This window comes from Carassius carassius, chromosome 7 (genome assembly GCF_963082965.1).
Source record: "Carassius carassius chromosome 7, fCarCar2.1, whole genome shotgun sequence".
NCBI lineage: Eukaryota > Metazoa > Chordata > Actinopteri > Cypriniformes > Cyprinidae > Carassius > Carassius carassius.
The window spans coordinates 23,283,449-23,308,288 of record NC_081761.1 but is presented as its reverse complement, the minus strand read 5'-3'; the positions used below and the strand labels follow the sequence as shown (position 1 = coordinate 23,308,288).

The window sequence follows — 24,840 nt, the reverse complement described above, 5'->3', positions numbered from 1 at the left end:
CTAGCCCTGACTCTGGAAGGTCAACGGTGACTAACCCTGACTCTGGAGGGTCGACGGTGACTAACCCTGACTCTGGAGGGTCCATGAGCACCTGACTTGACTTTGGAGGGTCCACGAGCACCTGACTCGACTCTGGAGGGTCAACCGGAACCTGACTCAACTCTGGAAAGTCAATGGGCACCTGACTCGACTCTGGAAGGTCAACAGGAATCTGACCTGATTCTGGGGAATCAACTGGAACGTGACTCGACTCTGGATGGTCAACAGGAGCCTGACTTGACTCTGGACAGTCAACTGGAATTTGACTCGACTCTGGAAGGTCGACAGGAACTAGCCCTGACTCTGGAAGGTCAACGGTAACTAACCCTGACTCTGGAAGGTTGACGGTGACTAACCCTGACTCTGGAGGGTCCATGAACACCTGACTCGACTCTGGAGGGTCAACCGGAATATGACTCGACTCTGGAAGGTCATTCGGAACCTGACTCAACTCCGGAGGGTCAACGGGAACCTGACTCAACTCAGGAAAGGCCACTGTAACTGCCATCCTCTGCAGTGGCTCTGGGCTAACGGCCATGTTGCGCAGCGGCGCTGGGTTGGTGGCCATCTTATACTGTGGTGCTGGCTCAGCAGACGTGACGTGAACAGTTCTGGGAATCTCTAGGATCTTTGACAGCATGGAGAAATAATCCAAAAACGTCTCTGCGGCCATCTTGGGTGTTGGCGCTGAGCTGGTGGCCATCTTGCACGGTGGCGCTGGACTGGTGACCACCTTGTGCTGTGGCGTTGTGCTGGCGTCCATCTTGCCTCGTGGAGCTGTTTTGGCGGCCATCTTGTGCTGTGGAGCTGGGCTGGTGGCCATCTTGTTTCGTGGCGCTGAGCTGGCGGCCATCTTGTGCTGTGGTGCTGGGTTGGCGGCCATGTTGCCTCGTGGTGCTGGGTTGGCGGCCATGTTGCCTCGTGGCGCTGAGCTGGTGGCCATCTTGTGCTGTGGTGTGGGGCTGACTTCCATCTTGCCTCGTGGTGCGGGGTTGGTGGCCATGCTGCGTAGCGGCGCTGGGTTGACGGCCATCTTACACAGCGGCGCTGGCTCAGCCGATTTGCGCCTCCTCTCCCCTCTCTGTCCACAATGGGGAAACGGCGGCTCCCAGCCGAACCCCGGGTCAACGGGAGGCCACAGTGGAGATCGCTGCCGGACCTCCTCTCGACTACTCCCTCCTGAGCCACCTCCCCTGGTTCCACGGAACACTACCAGGCGGGTACCCTCAAACCCATTCCTCACCCGCTCGGTGACTGGGAAGGAACTATGGTTAGACATACCGCTGGATCCTCTTTGATGGAGTCCTTCTGTGACGATTCGCGACCAGAGAAACACAAGGAGAGGGAGAGATCCAATTGCAGGTAAATTTATTAAACAAATGAGGGTAATCCAAATCAACAGTCCAAGGAGACAAACAAAACAAAAAAGGGAAACGGTAGGAAAGGAACGGGAACGGGAACGGGAACTCGGAGGACGAGAAGGCAAGGGTAAGTCTCGGGAGATGAGAACACTGGTAACACGAAGGGTAAGGACTCCATACAGGAGACAGGTATTTATAAGGAGGCTAATGACAATAGATTGCCTGCACCTGGTGCAATTAACTGGAGTGCAATTACTGTGAAGACAGGACCAGACTAGAGGAATTATAGTGCCTATGGTGAAGTGCCTAAGGGGAAGTGAGCCCACTAGTGGACACCCAGGGAAACAGAGACTGACAGCATGAAATTCCTGTGCATGGTTTCTAAAAGAATGGAATCAGAAAAAAGTTGACTGGCACTCATCTTTACCACAGGTTATACTAATATTTACATTTATTCATTTAGCAGACGCTTTTATTCAAATCGACTTACAAATGAGGTCAGAGTTGAAGCAATCAAAAACAACAAAAAGAGCAATGATATATAAGAGCTATAACAAGTCTCAGTTAGTTTAACACAGTACACGTAGCAAGGGCTTTTTAAATAATATAATAAATAAAAAGAAAACAGATAGAATAGAAAAAGAATAGAGCAAGCTATTTGGTTAATGTGCATGTACAACTCCAACATGTTGGGTTAACTTCAAAAGAGTGAATGTCCTTCAAGTGCACTTTGGGTAATGGTACAGTGAAGGCATGAAGATCTAATACAAGAGGCTAATCATTCAGAGTGAAGTTACTGACAGTGCTTGTCTCCATCTTCTAATGTTGACAATGTGCCTCTGAAGGTCAGTGTTTTTCTCAGGTGTGGTGGATATGCAATGTTGAAAACAGAATACATCCACAAGGCTGTTATGAAGGCTTCATCAAGGCTGGTGCACTGACACACATCTGTTCCATCTTCTGTCACCACACTGAGCCCTCGAACTATGATTGCCATTTGACAGCCGGGTCCCCCTTTCATAAAATAAAGAATAATAACAACAACAATAATAATAATAATAATAATAATAATAATAACGAGAAAAAAAAAGAAAACACTTTTCAGATTCATCAGATTCTGTTCCATTCTCTTTGGCTCAGACAGTGTACATACACTGCAGAACTGCAGAAACAATCAGAAGCTAATGTCAGAAGCTTCATGTTCTTGTATACACTGATAAATCTTACATTGTTTTCTAAAACTATTGCTTTAACTTTTTAACAGATGGGCTAAAAAGGTACAGAAGAATAAAATATTACCTGAAAAGATTTGAAACAAGATATTTTACAGTTGATGAGTTTTTTTCTTTAATATACTCACTCCAGCAGGTGTCCTGAAGTATGTGTATTTTTTGATCTTCCACAGACATTCCTTCCGTGCTTTCTCAGCAAGAGAATGTTCCTGTCGTGTGGTCTTTGACAGTCCATGTGTCTGGATGTGTTTCTGATACTCACTCTGTAGCACATTTACAAGTGCCTCAACAGACATTGAATCCTCCCCAACACAAGTTTCCTTCATAAGAACAACAGAAACAGATCATGCTTAGACCGTGACAGATATGAAAAACATCTAAATACTTACTGAACAAGGTGCTTTAGATATAAAAAAAAATTTTGTACTTCATAAACATTAAGATGATGGTCAGGCAGTGAAGAAGTGGAGTACATACAAAAAGGATTTAGTAGTACAGTGTCTTCCTTACATTAACCTGCACTAAGTGAAAATGTAAAATTGATTAACAGTGCAAAAATAAATTATGCATATGGCAGTGTGCTTACATATTCTACAATAACCTGCAAGTGGAGCACGTTCTGCTTTACATTTCAGGTTTAGGGATGTGTCAGATGTGCTTAAAACACAAACTTGACTTATTGTCATTTTCCAGCAAATAAAGATTACAACATCTTGTTAATACAATATTGTGTGTGATTATGTTGATAGAGATGAATCAATGGTTTAAAAACAATTTATCTTACACAGTCATTTCTTTCTATATTTCTCTGGAAAGGGTTCCTCAAAACCAGTGTGTTGGCAGCTTGAATATACTCTGCATTAGTTGGACACCTGGCAGAAAGGTAGAAACAAACTCTAAATTAGAGTTTTTTTTTATTTTGTCTAATCGTCTACATAGATTGTGAATTGATCATAGTACAGTTGTAATAGCAGAGGTGGTAATAATTATTATACTTACAGGATGTATTCTGTTCTCTATTGTACAAAAAGGACGCAGATATAAACTATCATCTCTGAAGGATTCGCCGTCAGTGCGGTCATTGTTTTGTCTCACTGTACATATGTCTGTCAACGACAATAAACTGATTACTAAAGCTGCAAGATAAATGCAAAGGAAAAATTATGATCGTAATGTAACAAACTTATCTTAATTTACATATTTGTGGTATATAAAGTATAGATGAACGTATAAACGATGAATAATTACCTCACGTCTTATCGCCGCCACCTTGTCTAAGGAAATTACTTAAATGTATATTTACTGCTGATTGGCCAGCACAGTAAAACTCCTTTCACCAATGAGAAACCTTTTGCCACGCCCTACCTTTCGGCACGCCCATTGCTCCAGGCTGCAGCTACCCCTGTCTCCATTAGACGCGCCTTTAGAGAGAAGTACATCTTTATGGATTATGATTATAATAAGAGTTTTTGTTTTTGATTTGTTTTATTTTGTTAAGGATTAATTAAAAGCTTTCTATAGATATATTTATCATGTATGTGAGGCATGTAGCCTATTCATTGAGTTTCGGTTCATTTTTGTAAGCGTTCCTGTTCAAGACGAGACTGCAGAAAGCACATTGTGTTTGTTTTCTTTTTTTTATAGAAGCACAATGTTTTGTTTATATTGTGAGTGCACACAAATAAAAGTAAACCCTATACAGTTACGAATTATGTATTACTCTCACCTTTATGAGCAAAAATTATGGTATATCCACTGAAAAAAACACAAGTGATCACGCTGGCGCCTCTGTCACACAAAGCGCACTCTCCACACAAAATATTAGATATAGCGCACATTTATCTAGGTTTAATGTAAAACATTGTTATATTCTTGAACTGTTTTATATCTATAGATTTTATTTTGGATAAGTCGTGATAATTTGAGAAGGCTATATTGATCAAACATAGGGTATGATCAGCTCACTTTCTGCCGCTGGCCGATTGGTCGTTACTTAAAAAAACTAAAACTTATATTTAACGACCAAAAAATGCTCCAAACGTTTTTTCTAAATTAACCTAATAAAAAAACGAAACGAAAGATAATCACTTTGCCATTACATTAAAAACAACTATTTTAATATAGCTAGAAAAATGTAGTAGGGTCTATAAGCTGTTCTGGGAGAAGGGGAGGAAAAAGACAAGCTGAACATCTTCAAGTGAGTGGCGGCAGAGCAAACTGAAAGTTGATGCCGAAAGTCCATCACTCTCCTTCTTTCACTGCTGTGACTACTCTTGTTGTATGTGTTTCTTTGCTGGCATTTCGTTTTTCTCCCTTAATAACAAATGTGTCCATTCTGATGCTCAATTGTACTGATACTAATGGCTGCTGATGACTATATGAACTGAATTCTGCCAAAGTGTTTGTTAAATGCATTACGTTAATTAAGTGCGTACAGGTCTGCTCATGTCTGAAAATAATATATGAAAAACATTATAGCTTATATTTGTTAAGGACATTCTTATATTAATGTAAAAACTAAAATGAATTGTAAAACTGAAAGTTATTTTCATACTTTTCATAATTTTCGTAAATGTTCAGCATGGTGGGCCACTTTTGAATTTGTGACGGGCTGCATGTGGCCCACGGGTTGAGAACCACTGATAAACAATCTCTGAAAGATGTCATTCTTGCAGAAGTCCAGTGATTTAGAGTATTACAGGATTGTCATTGTTATTTGCAAGTTATGTCTCTTAAAACCATGTATTTTTCTTTCCCTCCCAGTCAGTTTCACAGGATATTGCTGCAGCAGAGGGGCAGCAGTCTTTTAAATGCTTTCTTAAAGTCCTCATTAAAGATGGTGTATATTAACAGCTTGATGATGGAATTGAGGTACCAGAGCCAGGTGAGGAAATCTGCGAGTACAGCGGAAGTGCTGCAGTTTGGGCAAATATTCACAATCACCTCCTTCAGGAAGAACGGCAGCCGACAAACCACAAAGGCTCCCAAGATTAGTCCTAATGTCAAAGCCGCCCATCTCTCCCTGGCCCCTGTGATCCTCTGTTTGACTAAACGGCTGCACCCTCGACGGTTACGCAGCATCTCCGCCGCCTTGTAGATCTTGTAGTAAAGAACCAAAATGAGGGTCAGTGGAATATAGAATGCTCCAAAAGTGGAGTAGACAGTGAAAGCCACATCGTCGAGCTCAATCAAGCAGTCCATGACTTCCCTTTCCCCATCCTTGTGTTCCACAGGGAATTTCCTCCACACTAAAGGTGGTAGAGACACCAGCACAGACAGTGTCCAAAGGGCCAAAATGGTTATGATTGTTCTTTTATATGTGTGTTTCTGGGAATAGGCCACGGCATCTGTAATGGCGCGGTATCGATCAAGCGCAATGGCGGCTAGGTGTAAAATTGAGCAAGTGCAGCATGTAACGTCGACACCCAAACAAAGTTGACACACGATCGGACCGAGAACCCACGTCTCTTCTGCAATGTACACAATGCTGACAGGCATCACCAGAACAGCTACTAGAAGGTCCGTCACAGCCAGCGAACAGATGAGGTAGTTGGCTGGTTGGTGGAGTTTGCGGGTGATCAGGATGGCAGTGATGACCATGGAATTGATGGCGGTGGTTGCCACAGCCAGGAATGAGAGGTTCAGGGAGAGGAGGATCTTTCTTGCAGAAGTCCAGTGATTTAGAGTAAGACAGGATTGTCATTGTTATTTGCAAGTTATGTCTCTTAAAACCACATATTTTTCTTTACCTCCCAGTCAGTTTCACAGGATATTGCTGCAGCAGAGGGGCAGGAGTCTTTTAAATGCTTTCTTAAAGTCCTCATTAAAGATGGTGTATATTAACGGATTGATGAGGGAATTGAGGTACCCGAGCCAGGTGAGGAAATCTGCAAGTACAGCGGAAGTGCTGCAGTTCGGGCAAATATTCACAATCACCTCCTTCAGGAAGAACGGCAACCAACAAACCACAAAGGCTCCCAAGATTAGTCCTAATGTCAAAGCCGCCCGTCTCTCCCTGGCCCCAGGGTTCCTGCGGACCTTGATGAGATTACCTGAAGAAGAAGAAGTAAAACGCACCCTTTCCCCATCTGTCGACGGATCTGAAAATGACTTCTCGACTGGACAGAATGAGTCAGGACTGAGGGCGATGTCTTTATCGGAGCTCATTCCAGAAATCATGACGCTGTTCACTGTCTGTTTGACTAAACGGCTGCTCCCTCGACGGTTACGCAGCATCTCCGCCGCCTTGTAGATCTTGTAGTAAAGAACCAAAATGAGGGTCAGTGGAATATAGAATGCTCCAAAAGTGGAGTAGACAGTGAAAGCCACATGGTCGTGCTCAATCAAGCAGTCCATGACTTCCCTTTCCCCATCCTTGTGTTCCACAGGAAATTTCCTCCACACTAAAGGTGGTAGAGACACCAGCACAGACAGTGTCCAAAGGGCCAAAATGGTTATGATTGCTCTTTTATATGTGCGTTTCTGGGAATAGGCCACGGCATCTGTAATGGCACGGTATCGATCAAGCGCAATGGCGGCTAGGTGTAAAATTGAGCAAGTGCAGCATGTAACGTCGACACCCAACCAAAGGTGACACACGATCGGACCGAGAACCCACGTCTCTTCTGCAATGTACACAATGCTGACAGGCATCACCAGAACAGCTACTAGAAGGTCCGTCACAGCCAGCGAACAGATGAGGTAGTTGGCTGGTTGGTGGAGTTTGCGGGTGATCAGGATGGCAGTGATGACCATGGAGTTGATGGCGGTGGTTGCCACAGCCAGGAAGGAGAGGGTCAGGGAGAGGAGGATCTTACTGGGACTCATCTTGCTGGCCAGAACATCAGAGAGATCCACTGATGAGCAGTTAATGGGGTCCATGGTGAATGTATGGTTGTGGCCTGTAAGGGATGGATAAAGAAAAAGTATGAGCAAGAGCAAAACTCATTTCCATTAGAAAAAAGAATACACATTGACTTTGTAATTTACATTGATATCATGAAGTGTGAAATTAAAAACGTTAATACCAACACAAGTCTTAAATCAGTCAAACCATGACACAACTCTAGAGAATTTGTTTTCTATAACCTCATTATTTTGATGGGTATTTCTTGAATTTATTTCCCATGTGGTTTATTTTTAGAAATGAGTCTAGCAGACAGATTTCAAAACCGATTGTATTTATAAGAAGATCATAGTAAAACTGACATGTAAACATGCTTTTAATAAGTATTAATTCAATAATTTTTTATATTATCTACAATATTATTGTTTAACTCTTTCCCCCCTTTTTAACAGCAACTATATGCCATATAATTTGGGGTGCTAGTCTTTATCATTTATTTTCAAATGGTATAAATGCATCTGATTTATTGTTCAAACTTTGTTGCAGACGTTTAATCTTAAACTATGAAATCTTAATCCAATAGAAATGTGAAATATTACATTTAAAACTAAAATCACATTAGCACCAAGAATAAACAAATAATTTCAACATTCATGGTGTGAAAATTATTTAATCCATTTTTAATAAAATACAATCTTGGCCTTTCTACTTCATAAATGTTAAAAAACTATATTTAAGGGATAATTCACCCAAAAAGAAAAATTCTGTCATTAATTACTCACCCTCATGTTGTTCCAAACCTGTAAGACTTTCATTCATCTTCAGAACACAAGTTAAGATATTTTTTGAGAAATCTGAAAGGTTTCTGACAATGCACAGACAGCAAGGGAACTACCATATATAAGACCCAGAAACGTAGTAAGGACATTGTTAAAATAGTCCATCTGCTCTGAAGATGAACAAAGGTTTCACACGATTGGAATGACATGAGGGTGAGTATAAATTCATATTTTTCATTTTTGTGTGAACTTTCCTATTAAACACAATATAGCATTTTAAGTTGAGAAAAAATACAGAGTTTTTATCTGATGTTCACTGTTGGACATTGTTAGTGGACAAATTAAATCATCTGAATGTGGCCATTTAGTGGCCATTGCTGAGCGTTTGCCCCAGTATGTTTGAGGTAAGTCAATTTCAAATGTAAACTCCGGCAGTGTATTTGATACAGTTTGCTATGCAGTTCTTAAGGTGGTAATTTTGTTTGCTCGCCCCCTTGTCCAAATTTACCACATCATATGAGCACAAGATGGTTTTTAGCATTACACGGCATGGTTAAAAATATTCTGGTTACATTACTTAAAAGGTACTTATCACTTTTTAGTTTTCTCTTTGGGGTAATAGGATTTATGCTTATGCATGCCAAGCCAGATGAAAGCATTTTAAAATGTTTACTATTTGCGTCACTGCCGGTGAAGCTGTAATCTGGCCTGGCAGTAAGATGCTGATAACACTGAGAGACGTTGGAGCCACCCAGTCAATCTAATATGCTCCACACAAGTTTTGGTGATTCATTTTTCACAGTGCAGTGGAAACACACTAGTGAGCATGTTGACTGCTTAAAAACTGGGAATAGATGGCAACCCTGTCTTTCTCAATCCTAAACCATGCTAGTCAGTGTGATCTTCAGATCATCCCAGCGAGCTATTTTCTCCTGCCAGCCACATTTCTCACTTCCTACAGTTCGTTAGAACAGGATAAGACTGTGCTAATCAGGTTGTTTATTAGCACTCTGCCCTCTATTGATATTTTTAAGATTAGCACTATAAAAACAGCTTTACATTGCTCCGTCTATAAACTGTGGGACTGTTCCAAAAGTAGCGAGCTGCCTTCCTTTTTTTTTTTTTTTTACTGACCTATTTAAAATACTTTTCATAGGCACCAACTTTATACATCATACAGGTAGCATTCCTCACACAGCATGCATAAAATCCTCCATTCGAAATTGATTCTAACAGACTCTAGTATTAGCATGTTGCTTTCACACTTGATTCCAAAACTGAGTTCAACAGGGTTCACTGTATTTTTGGGGTTTAGCTTTGGACATATGTCATGTATATGTATATGCGATCTAAAACCTGCCAATACATGGTAGACCAATGACTGATATTTTGAACTGATATACTGTGTATGTCTGGTGTAAAAATGAAAATTAAGGATAACAATTGCCGTGACAAAAACTTTCTTTAAATGCTTTTAGATGATTTTATGACTGATACCGATAACCATAAAAATGCTTAATATCGGCACCGATAATCAGTATATAATAAACAAATGACCAAACTGTACATATAAACATGCATGTATATTTTGATATAATAAAGTTGCATATATAACATTTACTTCCCTTTTTATCTTTATCAATCAATAATAAACAAGATCAAAGTGACAGAACTCTGACAAATCTACCCAGAGAATGTACATGTATGAAAGTTCTATTTTGTCTCACAAGTAACATATTTGGTAATATTACTCTTGATGTTGGACAACGTGTGTCATACATTACACATCTATATGGGTATGCTCCTCACCACAGATCGAGAGCTGTAGTTTCAACCTCACAGCGTTTCAGAAAAAAAAAAACACTAAGCTGCTGAAATATACACAGCTAACAACAGAACTAATATTGATCATAGTCGGCTAACAATGCTTTTGGCAAATGCACCTCAGCTAATCATGACCACTTGTTTTTACTGGCCTCATAATGCATTCTGGGATTGCAGGTGAAACTGCCTTTGGAATCAGGACCAAATAAGGTATCTTAAGAGGCTTTAGAATTATGCTGAATACCTTGTGGAACAACCTTCATGCAGTTACAATGCTTAATAAACAAAGCATAGGTTAAACTGAATATAAGATTAGCAGTCATACGTACAGCAGTTGCTTAATAATGTACAAATTCACTTTGATTTTGATCCTCATCTGACTTTCTTCGCCTTCATGCATTTAAAGACTATTTACTTGCTGTACTATTAATCAGTAATTTCTTGAGTATGTAGAAAAAAAATATTTATTTCCAAATAATACGCAATATAAAAATGCATATTCTACTAAAGAAAACAAATCACAGGATCCATTCTAGGTGTGCATCAATAGGGACTATATATCTCACACCAATAATTTCTTGATTTACACTCTATTAAAACTATTTACCTATCTGATATGCCTTGAAGACTTTTAAATCCATGCCTGGGTTACCTGCTAGATGGCAATTCCCATCCTCAGAGAATCTCAAAAGACCAAAGGTAATTGCGAGTAGTTTCAGTGAATATACAAGCGTTGGAACGTCTCACAATTGACTGTCATTTCACTGAGCTCTAATATGGTGCAGCAGATTCGTCACTGTTTTGTTGATACTGCAGCTTCATCAGCCTTGACACATGTTTCCAGTATAAAATAGCAAATCAGAAACAAGTAAACAAATATGATCATTCAGAAAACACACATGTGAAAATGTGGGAATTATTCGGTTCGGCTCTAAATGAAGGTTTATAATATTTAATGTGAAAACCACGTGACGTATTTCCAGATGAAACAGGAAATTCAGTGAATTACGCCCTACGCGAGACTTTATTTTATCTATTTTTGATTGGATTGGCTCATGAGAAATTGTTGTTATTCAAATCAGAATGAAGCCAGGTAGTTTGAGGGGAGGGGTTGAAAAATAAATGGATTAATGAAAACAGCCGAAAAGGAAAGTTATTTCAGAGCAAGAGCAAGTTATTACATTCTGATAAAAGATTCCGAAGCAAATGAATCATGCATAATAACACCAGAACTGTATATTAAAAAGTAAATAGGGTCAATTTTGATTTCATACTGGCACCCCACCATCTCTTATCACTTTTCAGAGTCGGAATAACGCTCATGGAAAATACCCAACTGCTTGTCTGTTGGGGCTGGGAAATATATAACTAGAATTTAGCCAAGCACATTATTTGCAATCAGTAAACTAGGCACTAAATGTAAATAGTAGATGGATGCCATTTACACTTAGTACAAGTAGTGTAAGATGCTATTGTACCAAACTGTGTTTATAGCAAATTATTAAACAGTATGCAATAACAACATTGTTAGTGTATATTTGTTAAAATCATAAATGGATGCTGCCTGATTTGAACCTTATTGTCTCTGTCCCTAAAGCCTAAGCCTACACACCTACCCATAACCCTAATCATATTGAACCTACTGTACAGTAGGTGTCTTCATATGTCTTGAGAGTGAGCCACAGATTTGAGCATGGTGACAATATGAGCTGCACATGTAGCAGTTGATCTGCCAGTCTGCTAAGTACAATACAACATCCAACACAACAGGACACACGGACACAGCATCCAATTTCAATTATAGGCTTATAAATTACCTGTTAAATACTTTATTCCCACTATTACAGACATGCAGGGCAAAGTTTATCCAATTGCCTTTGCCAATAAGACAGGCGTTTTACATTTAATAGAGACTCAGTAAAATAAATTTTTCTTATATTTTCCACCTTTTTACTAAATGACTGCAACAAAGCACAATACAATACATATAAAAGTATTTAGCAATAAACAGCAATATTTACCAACACATAACACAAGAAAAATTACAGGAATCCCAGCCAAATGCACAAATTCATCCTAGCAGGCCCAAATTCAAACAGGTGGCTTGAAGGTAATGGAAAAAAGGTTTGAGGACAGAAGCAACAAAAACACAGCTTCTCGTGGCCATGCGCTACACTAGTTTAATGCAGAAGCTGGCATTTGGCTATTCACATTGACGTCAATGGAAAAGGAAAGTCATTTTATAAGAAGAGCAAGTTATTACATTTAGATTAAAGAATAAAGAAACCTTTTTTTTAATAGCAATGGATTATTCAAAATAAAATGGGGTGTGCATAAAAAAATGAAAGAGCATCAATTTGAAGTATAGCTACACTGACTTCCAGTTCCCTCAAAAGAAAGTTTTACACATTAACTTCTATTCATCCCAAGGTCTGATGTAACTGGAAGTTGGGATTTCACTCAGCACTCGCTCATTTTTAACCAAAATAAAGAACTTTGCCTTGGAGTAGGCTACATAAGTCTTATGCAACATGTCTCGAGAGGTTATGCGATTTTTTGCAATCTCTGCTTCAGAGAGCAAACAACAACAGACTGTCACGGAGAGATATCAGAACACATTGCCAGATGCAGAATGACTGAAGATCTGTCCTTCTCAAACGTCCAGCACTGACTGTTCCAAAAAGCCTTCTGGGTGATTGACTGGTGATCGCACTTCAAGGCTGGAGTCAGCCTGGTTGCATTGATATTCCTTTAAAGGAATAATGAAACTGTACTCACCCTCAGGTCATCAATATTAATGCTATTTAAAATGTAATAGTAGTGTAACTTTTTTAATTACTTTAATAAAGTAATGTGACTAATTACTTTTGAGTACTTTTTGATTACTTTTCTAAATTTCTAATGAATGTTTATTTGCAACTGTTAATCATCTTCAACCATTTTACACCATGCAGGTTTAACCTTTAAGTAGTGTTCAATGCTGTCAGACTTTCACCATCCTTCATCACTTAAATTAAGATGATCACATTTGAACACATCCACTACACAATCAGACTTTATATTGCCTTTTACTTCGAGATTGATCTAAAGTTCAATGCAGATTTCAAAAGTAATAGTTTATGGATACTGTTTTTGAAACCAGATCTTTGCATAACTACAGGAAACACTGCATCTAACAATGGTTTGGGGGAAAATAATTAATAAAAAAATAAAAGCATATACATCAACTCAAATATGGTTATCTAATAAGCATGTGTCCTATTCTGTGTACTAAACTCCTGAAACATTGGTGTCTTTTTGAAACACTGCTGTCTCTTTGTATATGATGATAGTTTCTCAAAATAAGTCAAATGCTCATGAAGTTCAGAGCAGTTCTAGAGTAGATTATATTTGTGTTCATGTAGTCATATATTGAGGCGGCAGAGGCTGGAAAACACTGCAAGCTTCAGTAGAAATATGTGTAGTAAATGAAACCGCATGTCTGCACCATTAATTTCCACGAGGGGCGGACTGGGAAAAAAAATTAGGCTGGGAAATCTCACACTCGTACGCCCACAACACATTCTGAAACATAGACAGCCCTATTCTGTGTATGGACCTGACATGAAAAAGATTTCAATCCTTTCAAGATATCAAAAAAGATATCAAGAGTTCTCTCCTGAACTGCACCTTCACTTCCATTATCCATCCATCCTTTCATGACTTTAATACTGAAGATTATTATTTGACTTTTACCATGTTTTGTAAGTGCATTTTTGTTTTTTTGGCAAATTAATTACCACTTGTATTTATTTTTACTACAAATTCCATGGTTAAATCACGTTAGTGCCATACCATAGGATACATACATTTTCCTAAGGGTTGTGTTTTTGTCTGCACTAGCTCCCCCTAAACCTATGATAAAATATTATTATTTGTCTGCTAAATTACTACTGTAACAATACAATAAATAATAATGATGTCGTTTATACAGTTTTTTGAGTGAGTGTGAACAATGTCCTGCTGCTGCTTGACTAAGTAAACAAAGAAAAAACTCCAACAGCATATTTACAGATGAAACTGACCTGCACTTGAAACACTGAACAGAAGTGTCACTTCTCTGCTCCAGCTGTGTGCTTCCACAGTCCACTCTATTCTCTTTCTCTCTCACATTCATTACTCGGAGTCTGATCCAAACCGTTTGGCGGAGGCGTGCGAGCCGAAGCACTGTAGTCACGACTAACCGATTCATGATTTATTAGAGACTTAAAGAAATAGTTCACCCAAAAATCTAAATTATGTCATTAATAACTCACCCTCATATGTCGTTCCAAACCCGTAAGACCTCCGTTTATCTTCGGAACACAGTTTAAGATATTTTAGATTTAGTCCGAGAGCTCTCAGTCCCTTCATTGAAGCTGTGTGTACGGTATACTGTCCATGTCCAGAAAGGTAAGAAAAACATCATCAAAGTAGTCCATGTGACATCAGAGGGTCAGTTAGAATTTGTTGAAGCATCGAAAATACATTTTGGTTCAAAAATTTCAAAAACTATGACTTTATTCAGCATTGTCTTCTCTTCTGTGTCTGTGAGAGTTCAAGAGAGTTCAAAACAAAGCAGTTTGTGATATCCGGTTCGCGAACGAATCATTCGATGTAACCGGATCTTTTTGAACCAGTTCACCAAAAATAGAAACGGAATCGTTTTAAACGGTTCACGTCTCCAATAAGCATTAATCTGCAAATGACTTAAGCTGTTAACTTTTTTAATGTGGCTGACACTCCCTCTGAGTTCAAACAAACCAATATCCCAGAGTAATACATGCACTCAAACAGTACACTGACCGAACTGCTGTGAGGAGAGAACTGAAGATGAACACTGAGCCGATAATGAACGAAACATTGACTCATTCACGAGTCAAGAACTGGTTGCATCGGTTTTCGGATCACCAGTAGTTCTTTCAAACAGTTTGATTCAATAAACAGGTTGAAGAAAACGGTTCACCGGTTCTTTTGCGCTCGACGTAATGGCGTCATTGCCGATGATTGCCCTTGATTCAAGCCTTCGGTTTACCCGCGCTCATAACACTAGCACAGAATCAGTCCAGAATCAATCACCAAAAGAATCAGTTCGGTTCAGACGCTCTGTGTGTCAGTCTGCTTCACGCTGGATCACACATGCGCAGTATCATCAGCTCCTCGGTTCTAGAATCGGACGCGTCTAACAGAAACTGTTCTTGACTCGAGAACGAGTCAGTCTTTTGATCGTTATCTGGCTAATAACATTACATGTAACTAGTTACTCCCCAGCACTGTCCATAATATTGGTTTCTCAGATGAAAAACCTCATCTTGTCTGAATCAGGCGAGAAATATGCACAGATGAAAACTATTCTAAACAAATATGATAGTTAATATACATGTGATTAACTTTTTTTTCGGGAAGAAGCATAATTATGGATTATGAACATGTATTTTTTTGGCCAGAATTGACACTTTAAAATGCTTTTCTCAATGTATTTTCACTTCACAAGATGTTAAGTGATGGACTGCAGTCATGTAGATTACTTGTGAATTATTGTGATGTTTTTTTATTGTTTGTTTTTTTAATCAGCTGTTTTGACTCTCGTTGGCGGCACCCATTCGTCACTGAGGATCCTTTGTTGAGTTATGCAATGCCTGTTCCAATGAAGAAACCAATTCATTTGTATCGTGGTTGGCCCAAGGGGCAGTACATTTTTAGCAAATTTTCATTTTGGGTGAACTATTACTTTAATTCTGCTCAAGGCTCTATTACTCTATAAAAATTCATGTCATGGGCAAAAAGAACAAAGAGTAGGATTAGACTCAGCCTGGTGCGGTGGGACTGTCTCTGTAAAACCTGCTAAATGAAGCCATGGTGTGGATGTTTGTACACTTAGGGCCACCTGGGTCACCTACAGGTAACATCCGATCTTGATTCAGATGGAAGTCAACAGATGGAATGCTTCTGGGCACTAAAATCTTTATGGGCACAATAACAAGATCATTACGGGCTGTCTGTCCACATGCCCTCAATCAATAATGTCACACTCTCCTGAAATGAGTTGGATGTGCATCAAACACAGTCTTGTCCTTCACCTTCAGAAACAAAGCGTAATTGCCTTCATTTGTGCAGCTGACGGTTCTCAATGATGTCCAATTAACTCAAGTGTGTGAGGTGTTAAATAAGATTTTCTTGTGTAACATTTTGGTTACATCATCTCATGGTCAGTGGATTTTTCTGGGTTATAAATTAAAGCCATTCATTAGTCATTTATAATAGATAGGAATTAAATCACACGCTATTTGTAACAGATGAGAATAATTTCATTTCATTATTCAATTAAGATGGAGACAAACAATAAAATAGACAAAGAAGAGCAATTACATATTTCTTTATACATCTCCACATATTTAATGCAATATTAGAAGATATCACCTCATGGTAAATTAAATAAATAAAAATAAATAAATCCCCCTATTCAAACTGCTTACCAAAAGCACCCCATAGGAGATTCAAGCAATTATTTTGCTTCTTGAAGGAATTTAATTTAGTTTTAATTTCACTGTTTACTTGGCTCACGGGATATTTCATACTTCACTACTTGCACACAGTCACACTATCAAAACCCCATTCTTCATTCAGTAATCAAATCTCCATTGGGTGTGCATTCAGAGAATTAATGAGAACTAAATGTCAATCATGTTGTGCCAGTGCAGTGTCTGTAGGTGATTGATATCTTCAGGAAGCAAGCGAGAGGAGTTGATGTTCTACTAGTCTGAAATCAAAAATCAATGATACGTGGCTAGAATGAAACCTACCGTCATGCTTCATTTTATCAACCCTGTGAATATCTGTTAGACTTTTTGTATATACCTGCTTTATCACTGCCATGCTTAGTCATATAAAAACAACTACCATAAATGAACACCCTTTTATTGAATGTATTTTATACTTTTTTTTCCTTTTAAAAGTATTTCCAACAGTCCCACAAATCAGTCCGTATATTCATATTACTATGATCATCATCATCATCATCATCATCATCATCATCATCATCATCATCATCATCTTTTGAAACTCTTTATTTTGAACAGTCTGGCAAATTGCAATCAATATCTTTTATAAATGGCCTTGTGTGCACATAATAATGGCTAAATTATAAGGAACAAAATGTACCTGACTGGGCCTTAATAAAATATGAGCCAACGTAGGGCATCTGGCTATAGGCCAAAAGGGCAGAACAGGCAAAGATATGCCGCTCAATCTATTAATATGCACAGTATACATCAGGCTCTTTACTCATCTTCAAAACCTAAAAAAAACATATGAGACAAATGAGTAATCATAACTTGCATTCTAATGTGCTGCAGATGAAGGTCTTTGCATTTTTTAAAAGAAGCTCTGAAATACCATTACAATTTATCATGCATTCAGCCTCAGAGCGGTTTCTCTTTTTTGTTGTTGTTGGCATCACAGAGAGTCACAGCGCAGTTAAGAAATAACTTCATGGGGACCACCAAAACAGTGTCAGTTCTGTTGTTCATATTTTCAAAAACATGTTGATGAATCATACAGTCTGTCTCTATACTACATCTTTATTGTTTTCTGAAGAAGTATTTTCCCTACCTGATATGCAAGCATTCCCCTGGTTTTCAGAATATACTTTTATTGGACATTTCCATTTTCCTGCAGCTAAAATGTCTGATTTGTGGTGACCCTTAAAATACTAAAATTTCTATAAGTACCTTAACCAGTCTAATCCTTCAGCTGAATAAAAATTGTGGTATAATTTTTTTTCAGAACATGGAAACCTCAACTTTAAATAATTTATTGTATTTTACACACACACACACACACTGCCGTTCAAAAGTTTGTGATCAGTAAGACTTTTTTATTTTTTTTGAGAAGTCTCTTATGCTCATCAAGGCTGCATTTATTTGAGCAAAAAAAAAAAAAAAGAAGAACACCTTGCAAAATGTTATTACTGTCACGATTGTACTACAACGAGGAGCTTGGAATGAGGATAATTCTCAAACACAGTCTTTAATCCTTCTGACACGGGATACACAGGGCTGACAGGAACAGGATAAGACGAACATTCACATTAAATACTGGACAAGGGAGAATGGCACAGGCTAGAACTTAAATAGGAAAGATAACGAGGGGCAGACAGGTGAGGAGGATGAACTAATAAATAAACCACACCAGGATACAATGAACAATCAAACACAGGAAACGTAGGTCACAGAGCAAAAACATACAGACAGTACAGAATCCTGACATATCACCCACTTTCGGAAGACGCATAGCTCCGTAGAAACACCATGGGGAGGGGTGGGTGAGAACTTGGGAGATGGCTCCGGAGAAGGACAGACACACAGAAGGGGGCCGTCAGACAGAGACCAAGGAGGTGATGAAGGAAGGAGGAGCCATGATGAAGACAGGAGGGACCTGGAGCAGGAGGAGTCCAGCTGGACTCAGGCCACAGCCATAATGACTGCCCACGGTGGAGCCGACTGAGGGAGGAGCACCGGAGAAGGAATGGCTGCCAACTCCAGGGGGCCAACCAATGGTAGTTGAGCATGTAGCAGAGGACCCCAAGCCAGAGAAGCCGATGGGCGATAGGGATGATCTGGAGGTCCTAGGTGGAGCTGTAGGTGCCGGCGACCGACGTAAAGGTGTGAATCCGGGAGGCCGAGATGGAGCCGGACCAACAGGAGACTGAGGTGGAGCCGAGGGAATGAAGGAGCCTGATGGAGCTGGAGGGATGAAGGGACGAGGCATAGTAGGTGGAGTGGAGTCCTGCAGCGCAGGATGGTCGACACCAGACCAGGGCCAACCCGGAGGAACGAGGGAGCCCGGCGAATCTAGCGGACTGCCACGGCGGAGAGGAAGGAACTAGGAGCCATAGTGGAGCCGATGGGTCCACGGGCCAAGGCAGAGTCCAGGCCACGGAGAATGGAGGTGGAATCAAGGGAAACTTGGCAGTCCTATGGGGCTCACAACGCATAGATGGTGGGCTGAGGGTGAGCAGAAGGGCTGCCAGACGACAGCGGAGAAGGAAGGAGAAGGACAGGAACACAGGGCTGACAGGAACACATGTAGCACAAGACGAACATTCACATTAAATACCAGACAAGGGAAAATGGCACAGGCTAGAACTTAAATAGGGCAGATAATGAGGGGCAGACAGGTGAGGAGGATGAACTAATAATGAACCACTGAACAATCAAACATGGGAAAACAGAGCAAAAACACACAGACAGTCCAGAATCCTGACAATTACAATATAAAATAATGGTTACTATTTTAATATCCTTTAAAATTTCATTTATTTCTGTGATGCAAAGCTGAATTTCCATCAGCCATTACACCAGCATAAAGTGTCACATGATCCTTAAGAAATCTTTCTAATATTCTGATTTATTTTTATTATTATCAATTTGGGAACAACTGTGTTGCCATATATATATATATATATCAAAAAAAGAAAGAATAAAAATGTACTGACTCCAAAATTTTGAACATAGTGTATATTGTTAGAAAAGATAAATGCTCTTCTTTGTATCATTTATTAATCAAAGAAGCATGAAAAAAGTATCACATGTTCCAAAAAATTAATTAATAAATTAATAAATAAAAATAAGCAGCACAACAGTTTCCAGCATTAATAAATCAGCATATTAGACTATTTTCTGAAGGATTGTGTGACAGGAAGACTGGAGTGACAATGCTGAAAATTCAACTTTGCATCATAGGAATAAATTCGATTTTAATGTATATTAAAATAGAAAAAGTTACTTTACATCATAATAATATTTCACAATATTAAATTTTTCCTGTATGTTTTATCAAATAATTGTAGCTTTGATGAGCATAAGAAACTCCTGTAAAAGAATTAAAAATCATTCGGATCCCAATCTTTTGACTGGTAGTGTGTGTGATGTATATACTGAATAGAGAGGCTATTTTATAAAAATATTTCATTTACTGGTCATTTATTATTAAACCCCATGTTGGAGAAAAGACAATTTATTCATTCTGTAAGCATGTAACTGCATTTTAAGCCCATTTTTCACGTTAGGAAGATTCAAGTTAGTAACGTCTGTCTGCACTTATTCAATATAAATAATAATTTTATATATAGACCTACATGAAATAATGGAATAATTAAACATACACTCTTAGCTGTCACTGGGGACCATATTACCATACCTTTACTACATATAGTACCTAAAACATAACATCTCAGCGACAGCCTTTGTATTTTTTTATATTTCTTATTTCCCCCTGAGAGTGTATTTTAATGGATACAAATGAAAGCAGAACAATAGCAAACAACTGAATTACTGATATCAGTAATTGAATCAGGATTAAAATGTACACTGAATAGACAGTCAGAAATAGCTAGAAGATGATAAATAATTCCTTATCATCATATTCCGGGTTCTCTTGGACTTAAACCATTTGGGAATTTAGGATCCCGGAGCAAGAAATTCTCATGGATTCATTTATTGCTTGGAGAATAAGTAGCCTACGTTTAAACAAAAAAATGGTTTATTCAAGTTAGTAAGAAGATGGAAACGTCTGTCGCTACTTAATATAGCCTAAATAATAACTATAAATAAATACAAATAATAATTATGAATAAATATTTAAAAAATCTAATTATAAAAGTGCTATACATTTGCTGTGTAGGTATCACATACACATTCATTCACAAAACAGTATATTTGCTTTAGTCTTTACACTTCATGAGACGCAAATATACCTCAGCAAACAGGTGGTCAAAACCTCATTTAGTAATTTGACTTAAGTAGTTACTTACGTCTAGTGATTCGGAAGTCTTCGCTTCAGCACGGTTTCTCTGATAAAGTATTCCCTCCACTGATGGAAATGACGGAACGTCGGTGTTCGGAGCTGCGCTGCGCGCGACTGCGGTAGTTCAATGCTTCTGATGAAAGCGCGAGAGATTAATCTAGTGCGTGGGAGCCGCGCGCCAAGGAGCGCCTGAAGATGCTTAATGAGAAGGAGGCACTGCTTTATCATCGAGGGAAGAACTGCTCAGCGATTACGAGAACACGTGATATTTTAATTATCATTTTCAACTACTTTATCTTTTCTTGTTATTTTTCTATTAGCCTACTATGTATTTATTTTTCTTTTCTTTTTAACCTCCGTCAGCAGAGGGGATTAGCTTTTTTAACAGTGTCCTAAACAAATGTACAGTGTATTTGGACATAGTATGGTAAGATAAGATATATGTATTGTGGTGATCACTGGGTCTCTGGAGGATTGGAGGATGCTATCCAAGGTCCTCCAGGGCGGTTCAATAGGCTATGATTCATTTTCAGCCAGGAAACCTGCAGTCTAGCTGTTATGTAACCAGTGAAGCTCAGATAGTCATACCTCAACAAGCAGAACAGATCCTGCCAAATATCAGCACACTCAATAAATGATAGGGTTCGTGCCTCATGACAGCCAGTGGTGCATATTATACAAATAAACTCTACATGAACGTAATGCATTCTAATATATGTGCATATTTACCCAGAGTGAAGATGGAGGGAAGATTGCGTCTTAGAGGCAAACGAAACCATGATTGGTCAGGATGTTTTGCTCACATCAAAAGTTTCGCTGCAAATGTTGAAAGAGGAAATGTAGAGAATGGGAGGTCAGAGATGCAGGGAATTGGATTTCTAATAAGGCAGGGACAGAGATTGGGATCTGGACACGATGAGTCTCTGTAACAAGGCCAGGGCTTTCTTGAAAGACAGGGGAAAAAATTGAGCGAGACACAAAAATGAGTGAGTGAGGGATATAAACCAGCACGAACAGGTGGGCTATTATGAAGGAAGAGAGATGGGAAACCTTTGTGATGATGCTCTCTCACACGGCTTGTCACTTTCCGCTCATTCTGTCAGTCTTTCCCTGGAGCAGAGATTCGTCATTATAGCTTATCTCGGAAATAACAACCCCATTCATCTGAAGCCTGTATAAAAGCCAAAGCTAAAATTCCTCTAGTGGAACAGTGGTTTCTTTAGGCTTTGTTTACAGCAGATGTCAAGTCATTTCATTTAACCTGTGGAGGATTAACTGTTTACGTCAGGACATTTTGTAGAAATTCAGAACAGCTTTGCCTCCAGGATAAATGCACAGATTCCCACATGGAAACATTATTTCTGTTTGCTAGAAAGTAAGCCTTTTCGAAAGTTTAAGCTTGGGAATGTTCTTGAAGGAATTACGCACCCGGAACTGAAAATTGTCTCATTACTAATTTACTCACCCTCATGTCATTTAAAGCTCTTTTCCACAAGGAGAAAGTTTTCAAACTTTCCCCTAGAGCTGACTGCATGATACCCTTCCTAAAATATAAAGGCAGCTGTACATTTCAATGTGTAAATCAAACACATGTGCATCAAAAATAGAAGTTTTTGTTTACATAATATATGAGTGTGTACTGTGTATATTTATTATGTATATATAAATACAAACACATGCATGTATAGATATGCAATGTTTATATATTAAATATATTTATCTATAATATAATAATATAAATATATAAATTTATGTACATGTAAATATTTTCAAAATATATACTGTATATGTGCATATTCATATATATATATATATAAATAAACACAGTACACTAAAGACTCATATATATATACTCATATACACACTCATAAATATGTATTTTGGAAGCGATTAATCGCAATTAATCATTTGACAGCACTAGAAATTACCCACTTATACTGTATAAAAATGGAAAATGGATCCTGTCTATGTGCTAAGGTTCAAGTAAATCCTTTTTTACCCTGCTAAACCTAAAACCTTGCCTATAAGCTTTTAAGTGATGACTGGACTTAATGTCAACTGTTACCACACAACTGTGAATTTGTGGCCTTTTGACCATACAACACCGTATATATCTGCCTAAATGTGTTTCTGAAGCTTCTTATTTCTCTTTGTGTAGTACCACATTGGCCTACAGCACCATATTTTATAAAGTGAAATGGATACATAACCTGAAGGTCAAAATAGGTGAGATTTACCTTGTATCTTTTTTCATAAAAGGAACCGGCTCCAGTTCATGCTATGTTTTCTAGCTTCAGGCTCTTTACATGTTTGTAGAGTTGGAAGATTTCACTTAAGGACTGATCTTCACAAAAAGACAAGTATTAGTCATGAGGCGGCACACAAAGTGCTAAAATCAAGTGACACTGAGTTGGAAACAAGAAAATGCAATCCATAGAAAGACACTTTTGATTCTCCTGTGAATCTCTTTGGTGTCTTTTATATAAATACTGTATGCTATATGGTTTTATTCCTTTGTTATAGTCATGATTTATTCACCCTGTCAGTCCAAACCAATAGTTTCTTTCTTTCTGTAGAACAAAAGAATGTTTCATGAATAAAGTCAATGGGTTTTGTCCAGGCTTGTACTGATGAACTTGTACTTGTTCTGAAATGACAAGAAGAAACGGTCCAAATATAATCTTAAATCAAATCAAAACACTGATTTGTCCACAGATATACCGTACAGACTACATCAAACATGTTTTTTCATATCATCAACTATAAGTCAAAGTCAAACCGTTCTCACATGTGACCAAATATTACATTTCATATAGTGTACAGTCAAGAACAGTTTCTTTAGAATATCTTTGAAATAAAGCCATTCAAGCTCAGAATGACATGAATAAGTAAGGTCTTCCTTTAAGTTTAGCCATGAAATCTGATTTACTTTGCTACTCATTTAGACAGAAATGTGCAACCTGAGGAACCAACCACTTAATTTTTTTTTAACAAGATGTTTAACAGTTAAAACCAATATTTATGATAGCAGGATATTAGGGGCAGCTGATTCCAGTATTTCATATAGCATAATAGTATCCAGGAATGGTTACAGACTAAAGGGAAAAATGCAATGCCATATGAACCTCACAAAGTTTGTCAAATTCAGTAAGTAGCTGTTTCTCAGTCTTGTACCTTGTAAGCAGGACTTTATTCAATTTATCATGAGTGACCGTAAAGATATTTATAAAATACTCTTATTTCCAATAAATGCTATTCTTTTGAACTTTCTATTCATAAAAGGACCCTGTTGGCATCAAAGGAAAAATAAATACACTGTAAAAACAAAAAGTTATTTTTTAAACTGCAATATACTGACTCATTAAAATTACATAAAAGCCAGCCAAACAGATTTTAGCTTGGGATTTTACCTGCCATGTTTTTATGTAATCAGGACGGAAATTCTTGGGCCTGTTACAAAACCGTCATCACAGGCTCCCTTAAGCCCGGCTCGGCCCCTTGTCGGCAGCTTTGTGTGTAATATTCATCAGATGGTCGGTGAGCGGCCCGTGGGCAGCCCATCTAAGGCTGAGACAAGGTTAAGCAGACTGAAACACAAATTGGTACAAATGAGTTCTACAAACTTGGTGCAATCTGGGCTTAGGTGTCTTATTCAAGAGGCTTATTTCACAGGTCACTTCTATCTTGAACCAAGCCTGTGATATTTACGTCACACACCCAGAAAGGGCAATTTACAGCATTTATCATAATGTCAGTACCGAGATGAAATAACAAATAACCAAGCAATATCTTAACCATAAGGCAGCATGGTTGGATAGCATAGCAGTGCATCACTTTTTATGCTATGCCACATGGAACTGAAAATAAACCTGGGAAGGAAAGTCCCAATGGAACCGTTTTTGTGCCAAGATTCCTGCCTTTTGGGTGACACCATT

General features: G+C 38.6%; 2 protein-coding genes and 1 long non-coding RNA gene across 4 annotated transcripts; all 3 read right to left on the bottom strand.

Annotated features, from left to right (window-relative positions):
* Positions 1 to 2,828: 2,828 nt before the first annotated feature.
* LOC132143096 (uncharacterized) lies at positions 2,829 to 3,951 on the bottom strand. 2 transcript variants are annotated; one of them, XR_009434188.1, is made up of 3 exons: positions 3,881 to 3,951; positions 3,417 to 3,738; positions 2,829 to 2,952 (listed from the first exon to the last, which is right to left on the bottom strand). It is a non-coding gene; the product is annotated as an uncharacterized LOC132143096 (long non-coding RNA). The 2 variants fall into 2 exon arrangements; XR_009434189.1 differs by lacking the exon at positions 2,829 to 2,952 and having other exon boundaries at positions 3,442 to 3,504; positions 3,632 to 3,738.
* A 101-nt stretch (positions 3,952 to 4,052) lies between these two features.
* LOC132143095 (5-hydroxytryptamine receptor 1F-like) lies at positions 4,053 to 6,251 on the bottom strand. Its single transcript, XM_059553248.1, has one exon. The coding sequence runs from the start codon at positions 6,230 to 6,232 to the stop codon at positions 5,402 to 5,404; it is 831 nt and encodes a 276-aa protein (XP_059409231.1). The 5' UTR covers positions 6,233 to 6,251; the 3' UTR covers positions 4,053 to 5,401.
* Positions 6,251 to 7,513, bottom strand: LOC132143094 (5-hydroxytryptamine receptor 1F-like). The gene has a single exon (XM_059553247.1). The coding sequence runs from the start codon at positions 7,511 to 7,513 to the stop codon at positions 6,395 to 6,397; it is 1,119 nt and encodes a 372-aa protein (XP_059409230.1). The 3' UTR covers positions 6,251 to 6,394.
* Positions 7,514 to 24,840: the final 17,327 nt, after the last annotated feature.

What these genes read in the sequence shown, in the direction of transcription:
- LOC132143095 (XM_059553248.1), bottom strand. Translation starts at nt 6,232, where the DNA reads ATGGTCATCACTGCCATCCTGATCACCCGCAAACTCCACCAACCAGCC.
- LOC132143094 (XM_059553247.1), bottom strand. Translation starts at nt 7,513, where the DNA reads ATGGACCCCATTAACTGCTCATCAGTGGATCTCTCTGATGTTCTGGCC.